The 12,655-nt window shown below is 43.3% G+C and overlaps 1 protein-coding gene across 2 annotated transcripts; it reads right to left on the bottom strand.

The window, feature by feature from the left end:
• Positions 1-1,170: 1,170 nt before the first annotated feature.
• On the bottom strand, positions 1,171-10,987 carry PCDH18 (protocadherin 18). 2 transcript variants are annotated; one of them, XM_061442330.1, is made up of 4 exons: positions 7,456-10,987; positions 6,467-6,555; positions 6,170-6,333; positions 1,171-1,895 (listed from the first exon to the last, which is right to left on the bottom strand). In XM_061442330.1, exons 1-4 carry the CDS (start codon positions 9,958-9,960, stop codon positions 1,228-1,230), a joined length of 3,426 nt encoding a protein of 1,141 aa, XP_061298314.1. In that variant the 5' UTR covers positions 9,961-10,987; the 3' UTR covers positions 1,171-1,227. The 2 variants fall into 2 exon arrangements, with proteins under 2 accessions (XP_061298314.1, XP_061298322.1); XM_061442338.1 differs by having other exon boundaries at positions 6,467-6,552.
• Positions 10,988-12,655: the final 1,668 nt, after the last annotated feature.

The following is a 12,655-nucleotide window of genomic DNA, read 5'->3' as shown; positions in this document are numbered from 1 at the left end:
AAATCGATTTGTTTACTATTACAGAAATATGTGTATGCCAGGCCAACCAAAAATGTATTTTTTTTTTTAAAAAAAGCACCTAGAGACCACATTTGACTTTTATCTGAGAAATACTGGTTAGGTCACCCCTCAAGTGGTGACTCTTTATTTTTACTGTTTATATTACTACTTTCACTGAGCTACCTTCAGTCCAGGGAGAAGCCCCACTGTGGAAGGATGGGACTCATCTAAAGCCAATGTACCTGCAGCGTCACTCTTGTCTAGGAAGTTCAAATACAAGATAAGCGCAAGTACAACAGAGGCAACATATAATCAGCTGCTTTCCTGAGAGATGCAACATTCCTTTTATTTTGGTGTCACTTACAAGGATAAAGCAGTCAATTGCAATTTTTTTATTTACATGAATTGAGAATTCAGCTTGAAGTCAGAAAAGCTGATTTTATGCTGTCTTCCAAGCATGCACCACTCACTTCAACTGGCTTTGCAGTTCAACAACAGCAAAAATTCTACCCTTTTTTGGGTGTTTTTTTGTCAGAGATAACATCGGAAGTCCCATCACTGAATTCCATGATTTGTTCACTTGGCAAAACACCTGTAAAGCACAGGAAGACCCTAGCCTGAGCCTGCAATAATCCATTGATTAAATTTGAGAATAACTTTACAGACCAAAAGCATCAAAATAAAAAGGACATTTTAGGTTTCATGGGAGTTGACAACTCTTTATTACAAGAATGAAACATTGCAACAAGGTGTTGGATCATTTATTGAAACTAATGTTTGTGTAACTTTTCAGTGGTTTGAATTTGTATTTGTAACATTTCAGACTTAAAAGAAATAATAAGGGAAAACAATACCCCTCCTTTTGTCTTTTGTTTTTGTTTTTAACATGCCTGTGTGGCAAGAATGGTGGAAGTTTGACAAGGGTGGTACCATCTATATACATTTAGGAAAACATGCTTGCTGTGGGCGTACAAAAATAAAATTTATTTGTTAAATTACACATAAATATAAGGTACAAATGTATTTTTAAAATACAGATAATCACACTTGCATTGTGTACATATGAAAATACAGTATTTCAATATTCAACATACACAGACACATTTATGATAAATGCAACTAGTTGGCAATGCCAGTTCTTCTCAGTCTTTTTTTGTTCTTTTAGTTGGGTTTGTTGTTTTTTTCTCCAGTTTTCCATAAATATGGAAAAATAGGCTTTTGAAACAATTAGTTCTGCCGGACATCTTGCAGCAGCTTGTTAATTTCTGCCACCAGCTCACTGGCATCCATGAGTTCGTGTTTCCCATCACTGAGGTGGTTGAGCATGTTGTCGAAATCATCTTCTTCGTAATTCTCTGGGATCTCCTCCATGGCTGGCAGCCATTTGGAGGAAGGCTGTGCACCCGAGTGAGTCCCCAGAGTGGGCCCGTTGTTGGCAGGATTCTGGAAATGTGTGCTGGCTGCCCAGGCTGCCACCCCCTGTGGATAATTCACAGTCTTGGCTGGCAAATGTCCCTTCCTGCGCTCCAGCGAGCTGGAGCGATCCATCTCATTGCACTCTGTGTAGGCATCTAGGGAGGGAGGCAGCAGGCGCTGGAAGACGCTGCTCATTTCAGAGAGGAGAGAGGAGGTGCAGTTGTCCCCTGACTCCTCCTCGCTCTGGCAGTCTTTACCAAATGTTGAAAAGCTCTTCTTCTTCTCGCTCATGTCAGCAGGCTGTGGATCTTCCTCAAGGCCCTGCTGCTGCTGCTGCTGCTGCAGCTGAGGTGACTGGAACTCCTCCCCAGGGATGAACATGTTACTTCTGTAATCAGAGGAGGGAGAGGGCAGTGGGGGCATCCAGCACTGGTCAGAGTGCCCCAGAACCCGGCACTCCTCTGTGCACAGCCTCATCGCTGCAAGAGAGAAAAGAGGACAGTGAGCATCCCCTTCCTATTGTAAATACAGCTTAGTTGCAGGCACTAACACGACTGAACTTCTCCAAAGGTGTTCAAATCCAGTATTTGGGTTCGCTTTCTGTGTGAAGGAAGGTGGCAAATACAAATAGTCTGGATCTAAATGCACTTCCATTTCTGAACAGTCTCAAAAAATGAGAACAAATACAGAACATGTAAGGCAGTTATGCAATCTCTCACCTAGGGCTGAAGATCAGCATGTGAAGTTCCAGGCGGAAAACAAGCATTTGTGACTTAAAGCAACTTGTTCCCTCTTATACATTGCTATTCCATCAGACAAATAATTAAATACATAAATAAAATGAACATTTACTTGAGTTTTAGTGAAGTCTGCCACATGCACTTAGAGAAGTGCATCAGAGTAATGAAGTGAGAAAAAATGGACAGGAGAAATACAGAAGAAAGAACAATAATGTGCAGAAGGATCTCCCTCTTCATTAACATGCCTCCTTTTGATCTGACAATGTATGTTGAATATGAGGTGATCCACTGCCATTTTATCTTTTTAACTGAATCAGTTAATTTTTAATACAGTATCAAAATGCCTAGGGCTAAACTTGCACCCCTTGTGACTCTAGTGTTTATACCAAAGTTACTCCGAGGTGCACTTGCCACCCTGTAGCTCAGGTTACTGGACCGTGCTGGCTCAAGCATTGGCACAAGGTGGCCATTCAGGCCACCCAGGAGGACTGAAGAGCAGAAGACAAGAGACACTCTCTTAGGCTGCTTCTTCCGAGTGATGTCTCTCAGGGAGGAGCAACACAGTGGGACAAGTGACTGCAACCCTGAGAGCTACGCTAGTCTGAGCAGGGCACTGCAAGAATCCTCTGCAAAAACCTGGAGAGGTCTGGGAAGTGTCCCAGGAAGCAGAGACAGACAAAGCCCTACTTGACAGACTCATAAAGAGTTATGTGCCTCTCCAAAGGGAACTGGCTCTGTAGGACATGAGGCCTTGGCTCAGGCTGGGCACTGCCTGGGTGCTTGGCAGACATGCTAGAAAACACCCAGGTGCTGCAGGGGCCACTTGAATTTGAGTCACATACTTCAGAAGAGTGTTTTCAGAAATGCCAGACTCTTTGAATTATGTATATTTTGACCATAAGAAACTTTTGCCCTAATCTTCTATCAGTTAACAGTTAAATTAGCCACACAGAATAGTTTTTCTTTCTATTTATATACTGAATACATAAGAAATGTGTACAGTCATGCCCTGTAAGTTTCCCTAGCTTTCTCATCACATTTCCCATCTGGCTCTGGATCCACTTAGTTTATCAAAAGATACTTTTTGCGACGGTGTAAGCAGAACTGAACATTGTATTTCAGCTTAGGACATAACAGAGATTGATTAAGTCCTACTGTCATACTGTCAGCGTTATTTATCTCTGTGCTTTACACAGCCTACCATATTGTTTGCTTTCCTAATGTCCTTTCAGTTCTTTGGAGTATGAAATTTCTCTGTGTCTCACACGTGAGAATAAGAATTTCTTCAAGAATACAGGTTCAGGCTACAGGCTGGATATTGCACAAGCTCTTGCAAATGGCCTGCTGATCCAGTGAGCTTCGAGCAAACAAAGCAACCTTGAGAATATCAGTCACTGAAGTTTTGATACAAGGAACTGAAATGCCTTCGAGTGCTTTGTTCCCATGTATGAAAAGCACATGTGTACTGATTTACAAAAAATTCCTAAGTCATCCGCGGTGCCTGGACGAGCTCTCAACTCACCCCAGAAGGTGAGGATTACTCTTCTAATTAAGAAGGATCCTGAAAATTAATGAGAGACTTTCAGTGGTTTAGCATTTCATTAGCAGTGAAGGTTGTCTTATTGTGAGTTTTGTTACTGATGCTATCAGGATTGGATTTGGCATCAAATAATAAATACTGACATTCCTGAAAAAGGATCGAAAGATGCTTTGAGGAAATTGAATGGTGTCACAGACCGTCCTTAAATCAGCAATAAATAAAAAGCAAAGATATACAACAACATTATTATTACACACACACACACACACACACCCCCCCGACTTAAAGCTTATTAGTGGAGATTTAAAAAGAGAAAGAGAAATAAGCCTTTCAAGGGCAGTTATTGAACTTTTTGATTGTGTATGTTTGTAGTTTCGAGGGACTGGCTCCATTTCTTTCCAGTTCCACCTTAAAGAGACAAACTGAAAGGATTTTTTCACAGCATTTTGCCTGTGTCCAGACTGACAATGCAGAAACATTTCAAAATGGAGAACAGGAAACCTCCAGGAAGTTCTTTTGCTTTTTGCTTGGACTGCAGATCAATTCAGGTTTCATCTGAACAGGTTCAGCATACATTATGCTCCATCCCTGGCAGTGTTCAAGGCCTTGAGCAATCTGCTCTAGTGGAAGGTGTTCCCGCCCATGGCAGGGGGTTGGAACTGGGTGATGTTAAGGTACTTTCCAACCCTAACCATTCTATGGTTCTGTACTTACTTGATGGATTAAGACCACGCAGAGTGGCAAGCGGACATCTAGGTGACATTAAATGCTCACTGTGATAGCCCAGCCCAGCTCTATCTGCACTCAGCAGGAGTTTTCCTTACTTTGAATGGGATTAGCTGGGCCCTTTTGGAAATCCCAGCTCTTGGCTTCCTCTTTAGAGACAGAACTGCAAGAGCTGAAAACCAGTCCTGGGTATCCCAGCTAGCAAAGAGGAAACCACTCCCACCTGTGGGTAGCCCCTGACTGTCCACCGAGAAGGGGACAGCTTTTCCTTGGCAGCAAGAGGGCTGGATGCCAGTGCAAACACCACTGCACTTGAAGCTCCCCTGGCAACTGAGAGCTCCAGCAGATCCCGCCTTGCTAATCACAGGGGAGAATGAGACACGCCTCATGCTAGCTGGCAGAGGAATAAGTAATAAAAGCAGGGGGAACTGAATGTAAAAATATATTAGGACTCCAGATTTAGGTTAAAGATTCTGAAAAAATAAAAACCAGTAACTTTTCAAGACCTCCAGATTTGAAACATTGAGTAAATAAGACAAATTTGAAGAGGTAGGTGAATGCCTGAGTTTGTGATAAAAAGTCTGGAGCAAAATATGCAAAGAAAATTTTAAAGCTAAAATGTATAAGAAGAGCAAATTAAACTTTTGGGGTTTACTCTGGCCTAACAGCGTATTTCTCAGGGTAAACTGCACCAACATCAGGCACAACCCCTCACCAGTGTTTTCCATAGTAGCAGGGGGAAGGAGCAGCTCTGCAGCTTCTCTCCTCCAGCCCTGGGCAACACATGGGGGACACTTTAGAAGGGACTATGTGCTGCACAGAGCCAAAAGCAATGTGCCTCATGTATAAGATGACTTTACTAAACCTTTTAAGTTTGGTTCAGTGAGACATACTGAGTTACGCAGCCCTGCCAGTTACACAGACAAAACTAAACATGATCTGAAGTAAGTGTACGATCTAGGGTTCAACCAGTGGCTGTGTAATTATTAAATTAACTACAAAATTCTCACACCTGTACTCAATATGATTTCCCAGAGACTATTATATTCAACTTATAACTGGGCATAAATTTAAAAGTGGTACTTCATACACATGAACATGTACATGTGTGTTTATCTTACTTTCACTCCCCCTATTCTAGCTTTTGTTTTTCTGCCCTCTGCCCCTGAAATGTACCTCTTACGTTCTTTCTTCTAGAAGTTATGACTTGCAAGATTTACAATCTGGGACATATTTAGATCCTTCCATTGCCACTCCAGTCCATTTTTCAGTGGGAAAAAATACACTTTCTTCTCCATCCCTATGTATAGACTACTCACAATCCATGCTGGAAGTTTGTATTGTATGAATGAAACCCACCATGGAAAATATTATCTCCCAAATTATAGCTCAGTATATTTTTAACAAACCACAACTGCCTGGCTCTGCAAAAACATCCACCTAGTCATTAAAAGTCTAAGGACATGGAGCAGATCGTGATTTGGAGGTAATTTAGTGCCAGTTCATGGTAATGTGAATACGAGAAAAAAGTAGAAATTGCTCTGGGTGGATTTTCAGTTGTACCTGAGGTTTCATTTTACTATATACATGAAGGTTTCAGCTCAGTATTTATCATGAAGCAGAGTAAAAAGGAAGGAAACAGAGGACTTGAAAGCTAAAGAATTTTTGCTTTCTCAGTAGTAGCTTTATCAAAGTGACAGCCAGGCAGCAGTGTAAATAAACTGGTCAGCTTCTATTGTGCTCTTACCTGCAGGAATTCTCCCATCTGTAAGGAAAAGGTCACTGAATCCTTCCCCAAGAAGTCTGTCAATTGGAGACTCTCTTCCCAAATCATAATCACTGTCTCCAGCTTCACTGTCACCTCGGCCACTGTCTTTCAAGCTGAATTTATCCATATCTTGCAGGGCATATCTGTGAAGAGAATTGTGGGGATCATGGAATTAGATTATCTCACATACATTACATTCCACATTTTGATTAAAAACATGGGTCTGTTTTCTGATGCATATACATGCATACACAGCAGAACAGTCCAGATTCTTACCTGTAGCTTCTGGAATACTTGTTTCCTCTAAAACTTGGCCTTGGTTGATACTGGCCCTGGTGAAGCATTGAGAGAAGCTGGGAAACCTGCTAAAGAAAAGGTGAGAAGACTGATTCTTTGAAATGAAAGCTCAAATTCCTAGTTGTAAAAACATTAATTTGCTTCTCAGGTTTGGTTTTGGCTCTTTTTTTCCTTTAAAGTTAAATTAAGTCAAATACCTGCACATATATAATGCAGTACAACAGACTATTTTGTAGTACAGTGTCTGCCACAGGAAACATCTGAAGGCTTTGTACAATGAGGAAATGCACTGCTGTTCATCAGCCTCTGAACTCATAATAATTATTTCATTAGCAAGTAATTAAACTGAGGCAGAGTTTCAATACATCAGAATCAACCCTTTACCATTCCAGGATCCTAATTCAAAACAAAATGTCATTGCTCTACATATAAAGTTACCAGGACATAACTCTCATTTAAGCCATTACAGAGCATTTGCAGTAAAAACTGAGATGGGTAGTCTCAAGTTTAAGATATTATGACCATGTATTACAACAGCTGTACTTAAACTGTGCCAGTGTTCAGCCTTTTAGTTCTCTATCCCCAATAACAAAAGGGTTTCCTGCATTGTTTCTCTATATAAATACTCTGGCACTCCTTCTTAAACAGAGGGAAAGGGAGGGCAAGGAAGACAGTACAAGTGAGCAGTAAACCAGAGCTAAGCACTGTCTATGTTACACCCCATTGTTTTGACCTTACAGGGAAGAACCAATAATCTATAAATAATAGATTTAATCCTGCTCCCCATGGTAATGGATTCAGTCGGTATTAGAGTAAAACTGCAAAGCTGTGACATCTACAGAGAAATCCATCATACATCCTCATTAGGCATAGGCCTAAGTGGTCTCACAGGTGGCATGCAGAGTACCTCAATGCTTTCCAGTGAAGGCATGAGTGAAGGGATGTGCAAATGGAGGTGTGGACCTTACCTCAACAGCAGGAGTAGCATGGGTGAGTTCCAGTGAGAAATTTTCAGGCACGTGGTTAGAGGAAATTGTCACCAGGCTGTTGAGAGATTGGTGGCTGTGGTGGCTCTGCCGGCTGCTCATTTGTCCCCTCTCCAGAGTCGGAGATGATGATGGAGAAGCTCTGTGGTGAGATCTGATGGGTAAAGTGCCATTAACCGTTGGCACCAACGTAATGTCCCCTTTGTGGATCTGTCTTGAGGGTCGCTTTGGGTGATGCTGGTAGGTCGATTCTGCCACACGACAGTTGTAGGACCTGGTGTCCTTTTTTTCTCGATTACATCTTGTGGCAAAAATGACCATAATGACCAACAACACAGCACATATGGATCCCAAGGATATAATTGTTATCATGGAGACATCCAGGGAGGGTTGGCTTACCAAAGTTGCTTCTGTGCTTGCAAATGAATAGACATACTCAAAAACAGTACATCTGAGAAGTGCTTTTGTACTAAGCTGAGGACTGCCCTTATCCTGGACTATGACAAAAAACTCCCATTGTTTTGCTGGAACTGATTCAACACTCACATTGATAGATATGTCACAGGTTTTGGGATCCATCACAAAGATGCTGTTTTCCTTGTCAGCTACTATAGAGCAGCTGAGTTCAGAGTTCATACCAGAGTCTCTGTCTGTAGCCCTTATCCTGGTGACAAGAAAGCCAATTCCAGCATCTTTAGGGATTGAGATTTCTGCTGTACTGTTGCGTAGAGCTGGCCCCACGATGACAGGAGCGTTGTCATTTTCATCAATGATGGTTAGTACCACCGTGGTATTGCTAACAAGCTGCTGACTCCCTCCATCCCTAGCTTGAACCATGAAGGCAATTTGATTTACTTCCTCGTGGTCAAAGGTTCTCAGGGCATAGATTGCTCCATTGGAGGGATCGATGGTCACATAGGTGGTTATAGAGCTTCCTAAAATATAGCTCTCCAAAATAGTGTATGTCACCTGGCCATTGTCACCTAGATCTGGGTCTGTGGCTGTGACTGATGTAATGTACGCTCCTGGAGAGTTATTTTCCAAGATAACAACTTCATATCTGTTTGTCTGGAAGCGGGGCGGGTTGTCATTTTCATCACTGATTTGGACAGTAAAGTGTTTCACTGCGGAGAGACTGGGCGTTCCCTTGTCCTCTGCTATTACAGTCAAGCTGTATTCAGATCTCTTTTCCCTATCTAGAGTGGCATTAGTCAAGATTAAGTAGTTATTTTCATAAGTCTTTTGGAGTTTAAAGTGACCATGTCCATGAAGCTTGCAAATTACCTCTCCATTCACACCAGAGTCCTTGTCTTGCACTCTGACCAGGGCAACAAAAGTGTCCAGAGGTGACCCTTCAGAAATGTAAGCTACCTCCTCTTTCTCTGGAGACATCAGGTTTAAGTTAATTTCGGGTCTGTTGTCATTCACGTCCACAACTTTAATTATAATCTTGCAGTGAGCTGGAATGGAATTTGGCCCCAGATCCTGAGCCTGAGCATCAATTTCATAGGATTTGGTTACTTCATAGTCCACTTGCTTCAGGAGGGTTAGGTGTCCTTTTTCTGGATCTATATTAAAAGTCTCTATAATTTTGGCAGACACGTGACTACTAAAGGAGTAGACCACTTTACCGTTAGCGCCCTCGTCTGGATCAGTGGCATTGAGGTCTATGAGCAAAGTCCCAACCGGAGAATTTTCTAGGAGCTGGATTACATATGACTGTTGCTCAAAAACAGGGCTGTTGTCATTGGAATCAGAAATGCTTATTTTCAGGAGGGATGAGCCAGACCTCTGAGGCACCCCTTTATCTGAGGCAGTGAGCTGGAGTTCATAACTTGACTTCAACTCCCGGTCCAGCTCTCTAACCACAATCAGCTCCGCATACTTGGCACCATCAGTCCTGGTTCTCACCTCAATAGTAAAAAAATCATTTGCAGAAAGGGAGTAAGTGTGCAGTGAGTTGTCCCCTACATCTGGATCAAAAGCGCTGTCCAAAGGGATCCGTGTTCCCACTGCTGCACTCTCTGATATCTCGATAGGGATAAGAGCTCTGGAAAACTGGGGAGAGTTGTCATTAATATCCAGCACTTCAACTTCAACATGGAATAGCTGCAGATGTTCAGTGGGCAGAGTGATCACATCAAACTCTATGGAGCAGTTTAAGTTTTTCTGGCAGAGTTGCTCCCGATCAATTTTAGCTCCTATGCTGATCTCTCCGTTATCCTCACGGACTACAAGCAAGGGAGAATTCCCCCTTTGCATGGCTCGAAATCGCACCGAGGAAGGGTTAGGCATTTTTAATAAAACATCAGCTACATCCTCCGACAGTCTTGCAATTACCGATCCGATTCTCTGCTCCTCATAAATCCTGTATTTCAAATTCTTGCCCAGCACAGCCTTATTGAAAGATATTATCATCAGTGCAAAAATGAATATAAAGTGCATTTTACCGCCGACTCGGCGCATTTGTAAGTTTTTGCAATTCATTTCTCCAAGCAAGTTAAAAAGCAATTATCGCGGCTGCCTTCCGTACCTTAAGCCCTGCGCACATCTGGTCCTTCCAAACTTGAAAACGCCTTTTCTGCTCAGCCAAGGATTAATATCTCACCAGATCAGAAAAGTTTGGGATATTTTTCTATATACACACCGCGCCAGGACATCCAGGTACAAGCCGTATGCAATCCACGCGTTATCATTTGACTCCCCGCTCCTCTTCCAGGACGGAACGTGTCGTGGAGGCAGCGGGCTCCTCTTCCACCGTGAGCATCCAAGAACGCCGGGAAGCCCGCGGGACGCGCCGCGGGATCCACCGCCCGCCCGGCGCCTCCCCGCTCTTCACTTCCCTCCTCTCCTCTCCCCACTCGCGCCGCACTCAGCACCCTCCCTCGCCGGCCGCAGCCTAAAAATCCTCCGCAACTTCGCTCCAACTCCCCAGACAAAGCTTTTACCCGGCGTGTGCTGAGCCCCGTCCAGCCAATCAGCCCGGGGACAGCCCGGCGCGCCGAGGAGGGGGGAGGAAGGGGATGGGGGGGGACCTGGAAGAGGGCGGGAGGGACCCGTTCGGGAAAACGGGGAATGGGAGCGGGAGGGGGCGGCTCCTCCCCCAGCCCCTGCTGGTCGCCGGTGTGCCGCCGGGAAGGGGAAGGGGGGGCACATTTACGCACACTCACACAAATGACTAAAACGCAACTTTAAATCAACGCCCCCCTCCTTTTTCAGGGCACTTTCAAGTGGGGTTTCTGGGTTTAATTCGTCCCCTTCCCGCCACGAAAAATGTGATCGCGCCCTTTCTCCTTTACGTACTTTTAGGTTGTCTTAACGAACTCGGAGGTTTTCAGCGTGTTGGGTTAGTAAACCGGGATGGGGGAGTGAGAGGGAGAGGTGTGCCGCCTCCCGTCTTTCGCCAGCCATGCCGGCAGAGCCTCTTCCTGCTCCGTATTTACCTAGTTACCTGCCTCTCTTCAACATCCATGCTCCTGTGTGGAGCAAAGGGACATCTCTCCCTCCTCCTCCTCCTCCTCTCCAAGTCCGTAACATTCTGCACACTCCTGTACACTCCCTGCTCCCCCCGCCCGCCGCGCTGCTGCTACCTTTGCCCGATTTTGGTCCTCCCGTGTGTGTATGTATGTGCGTGTATCTGTATCTGTGTGGGCAATTGTCTCTGAGCCGGCTGCTGCGCTTCTATCTCTGCTGTTCCAGTGGTTCTCCAGAAGATCTTTTCCATCCTAGTTGAAAAAGCTCTTCATGCTTCACAGAGAGGATTTGTGCTAAGTACATCTCCTCCATGCGAAATGTCTTAAAGAAGCCACAGGACATACCAAGTGCTTTGACAATGGCAAGTTCCTTGCCTCTCCGCTGTTGTTAAAAAAATGGTTTTCGTGTTTACACTGCAACACATCTGCACAAAAGACAATAATCTTATGACCAAGTGGATCCTGTACTTTGTGTACACCAGAAATGCTGCAGATGGTTATGAGAGCTTCAGGCTGCACCCAGGTCACAGAGCCTGGTGGGTTCTTCTCAGTTCAAGTGCATCTATTTATGCTGTGATTTCTGTTCCCTCTTTTGTGTGAGTGTGTGTTTTTTGTTTGTTTGGGGTTTTTTGTTTGGTTTTGGTTTTTTTTAAGTTTAGCGTTTTAGCCACAGTCTCACCCTGCTTTTCATTTTCTGCTTTGTCCATTTGTTTATTGCTGTTGCCCATAATCATACCATCACTCTCCTTTATTGCTCTTCTCTGTCTTAAATTCCCCCCATATCCAAAAATGTGAAGAGTAAAGCTCTGATTCCCCCAATTTCCTTACTCTCAGCACAGCTCAGCCAAAGTCACTTCGAAGGTTCTTGCTGAAAAAGAAAGCAGAGGAGGCTCAGCGTGAGCTCTCCTTCTTTTTAAGCATTCAGAAGCATTTTATAAGCCATTGTCTCTTTTTTCTTTCTTTTTCTTTTTCTTTTTCTTTTTTTTTTTTCCACAAACCTGCACCGTGTGGCAAATTGTGCAGAATAGAAATGCCCATAATGAATGTATTTAGTACTGGGTCACGCTGATGAACATTCTGCCCCCATGAATAATGCTGTTTTACAAGTTTGCAGCCCTTTCAAATTACTGATCCCCAAACCCTATAGGCAAACTAGAAAAGCTAACACAAGCAAATGGGACTTTAGAAACCCATAGCCATCTGCCCTAAATCTCTAACAATCCAAGCCAATAATTATATCAATTCAGGCTTTAGTGAACCCCTTTGCAAACACCAAAAGAGCAAAGAAAGGAATTAGTGGCCATTCTAAGTTCTGGTGGAGAGAATTCAAAGATAATCTAATTCCATTAGTTCACAGACAGCTTTTTTTGCAGCTCTGATAAATCTTCCTAAAACATTTTTCCAAACCACCAGTGTAAACTCTTTTCTGACGATAATTGGGGGAATAGGTTCAATTAGATGCTGTTCTGAGTGTCAATAAAAAGTATTTTGTTGATAAAAGAAGTCACTGCCCCTTTACATGATGAGTACAGGAGATGAATAATTCATAGAAAAAATAATTTCTTTGCTTAAACCCAAGAATATAGTATGTACTCTTAAATGATAACGTGTTCTTCCAAGTAACTCTTTAGTACAGTTAGATATGCAGAATTTTCTTTATGCAATTTTTATCACTTTCCAAATAGTAATTCCACTTCATCACACTGGTC

This window comes from Pezoporus flaviventris, unplaced genomic scaffold, assembly GCF_033815535.1.
Source record: "Pezoporus flaviventris isolate CSIRO_AGI_PZ_B2104156 unplaced genomic scaffold, CSIRO_AGI_Pfla_v1 ptg000002l, whole genome shotgun sequence".
Lineage (NCBI taxonomy): Eukaryota > Metazoa > Chordata > Aves > Psittaciformes > Psittacidae > Pezoporus > Pezoporus flaviventris.
The sequence above is the reverse complement of the archived record's forward strand: the minus strand, read 5'-3'. Positions and strand labels throughout refer to the sequence as shown.

Bases quoted from the DNA above. Each gene is read 5' to 3' on its own strand.
- PCDH18 (XM_061442330.1), bottom strand. From the start codon at position 9,960: ATGAATTGCAAAAACTTACAAATGCGCCGAGTCGGCGGTAAAATGCAC. The intron at 6,556-7,455 runs GTAAGGTCCACA...CCTTTTCTTTAG, and splicing joins ATGCTACTCCTGCTGTTGAG to CAGGTTTCCCAGCTTCTCTC. The intron at 6,334-6,466 runs GTAAGAATCTGG...TTCTCTTCACAG, and splicing joins AAGTATTCCAGAAGCTACAG to ATATGCCCTGCAAGATATGG.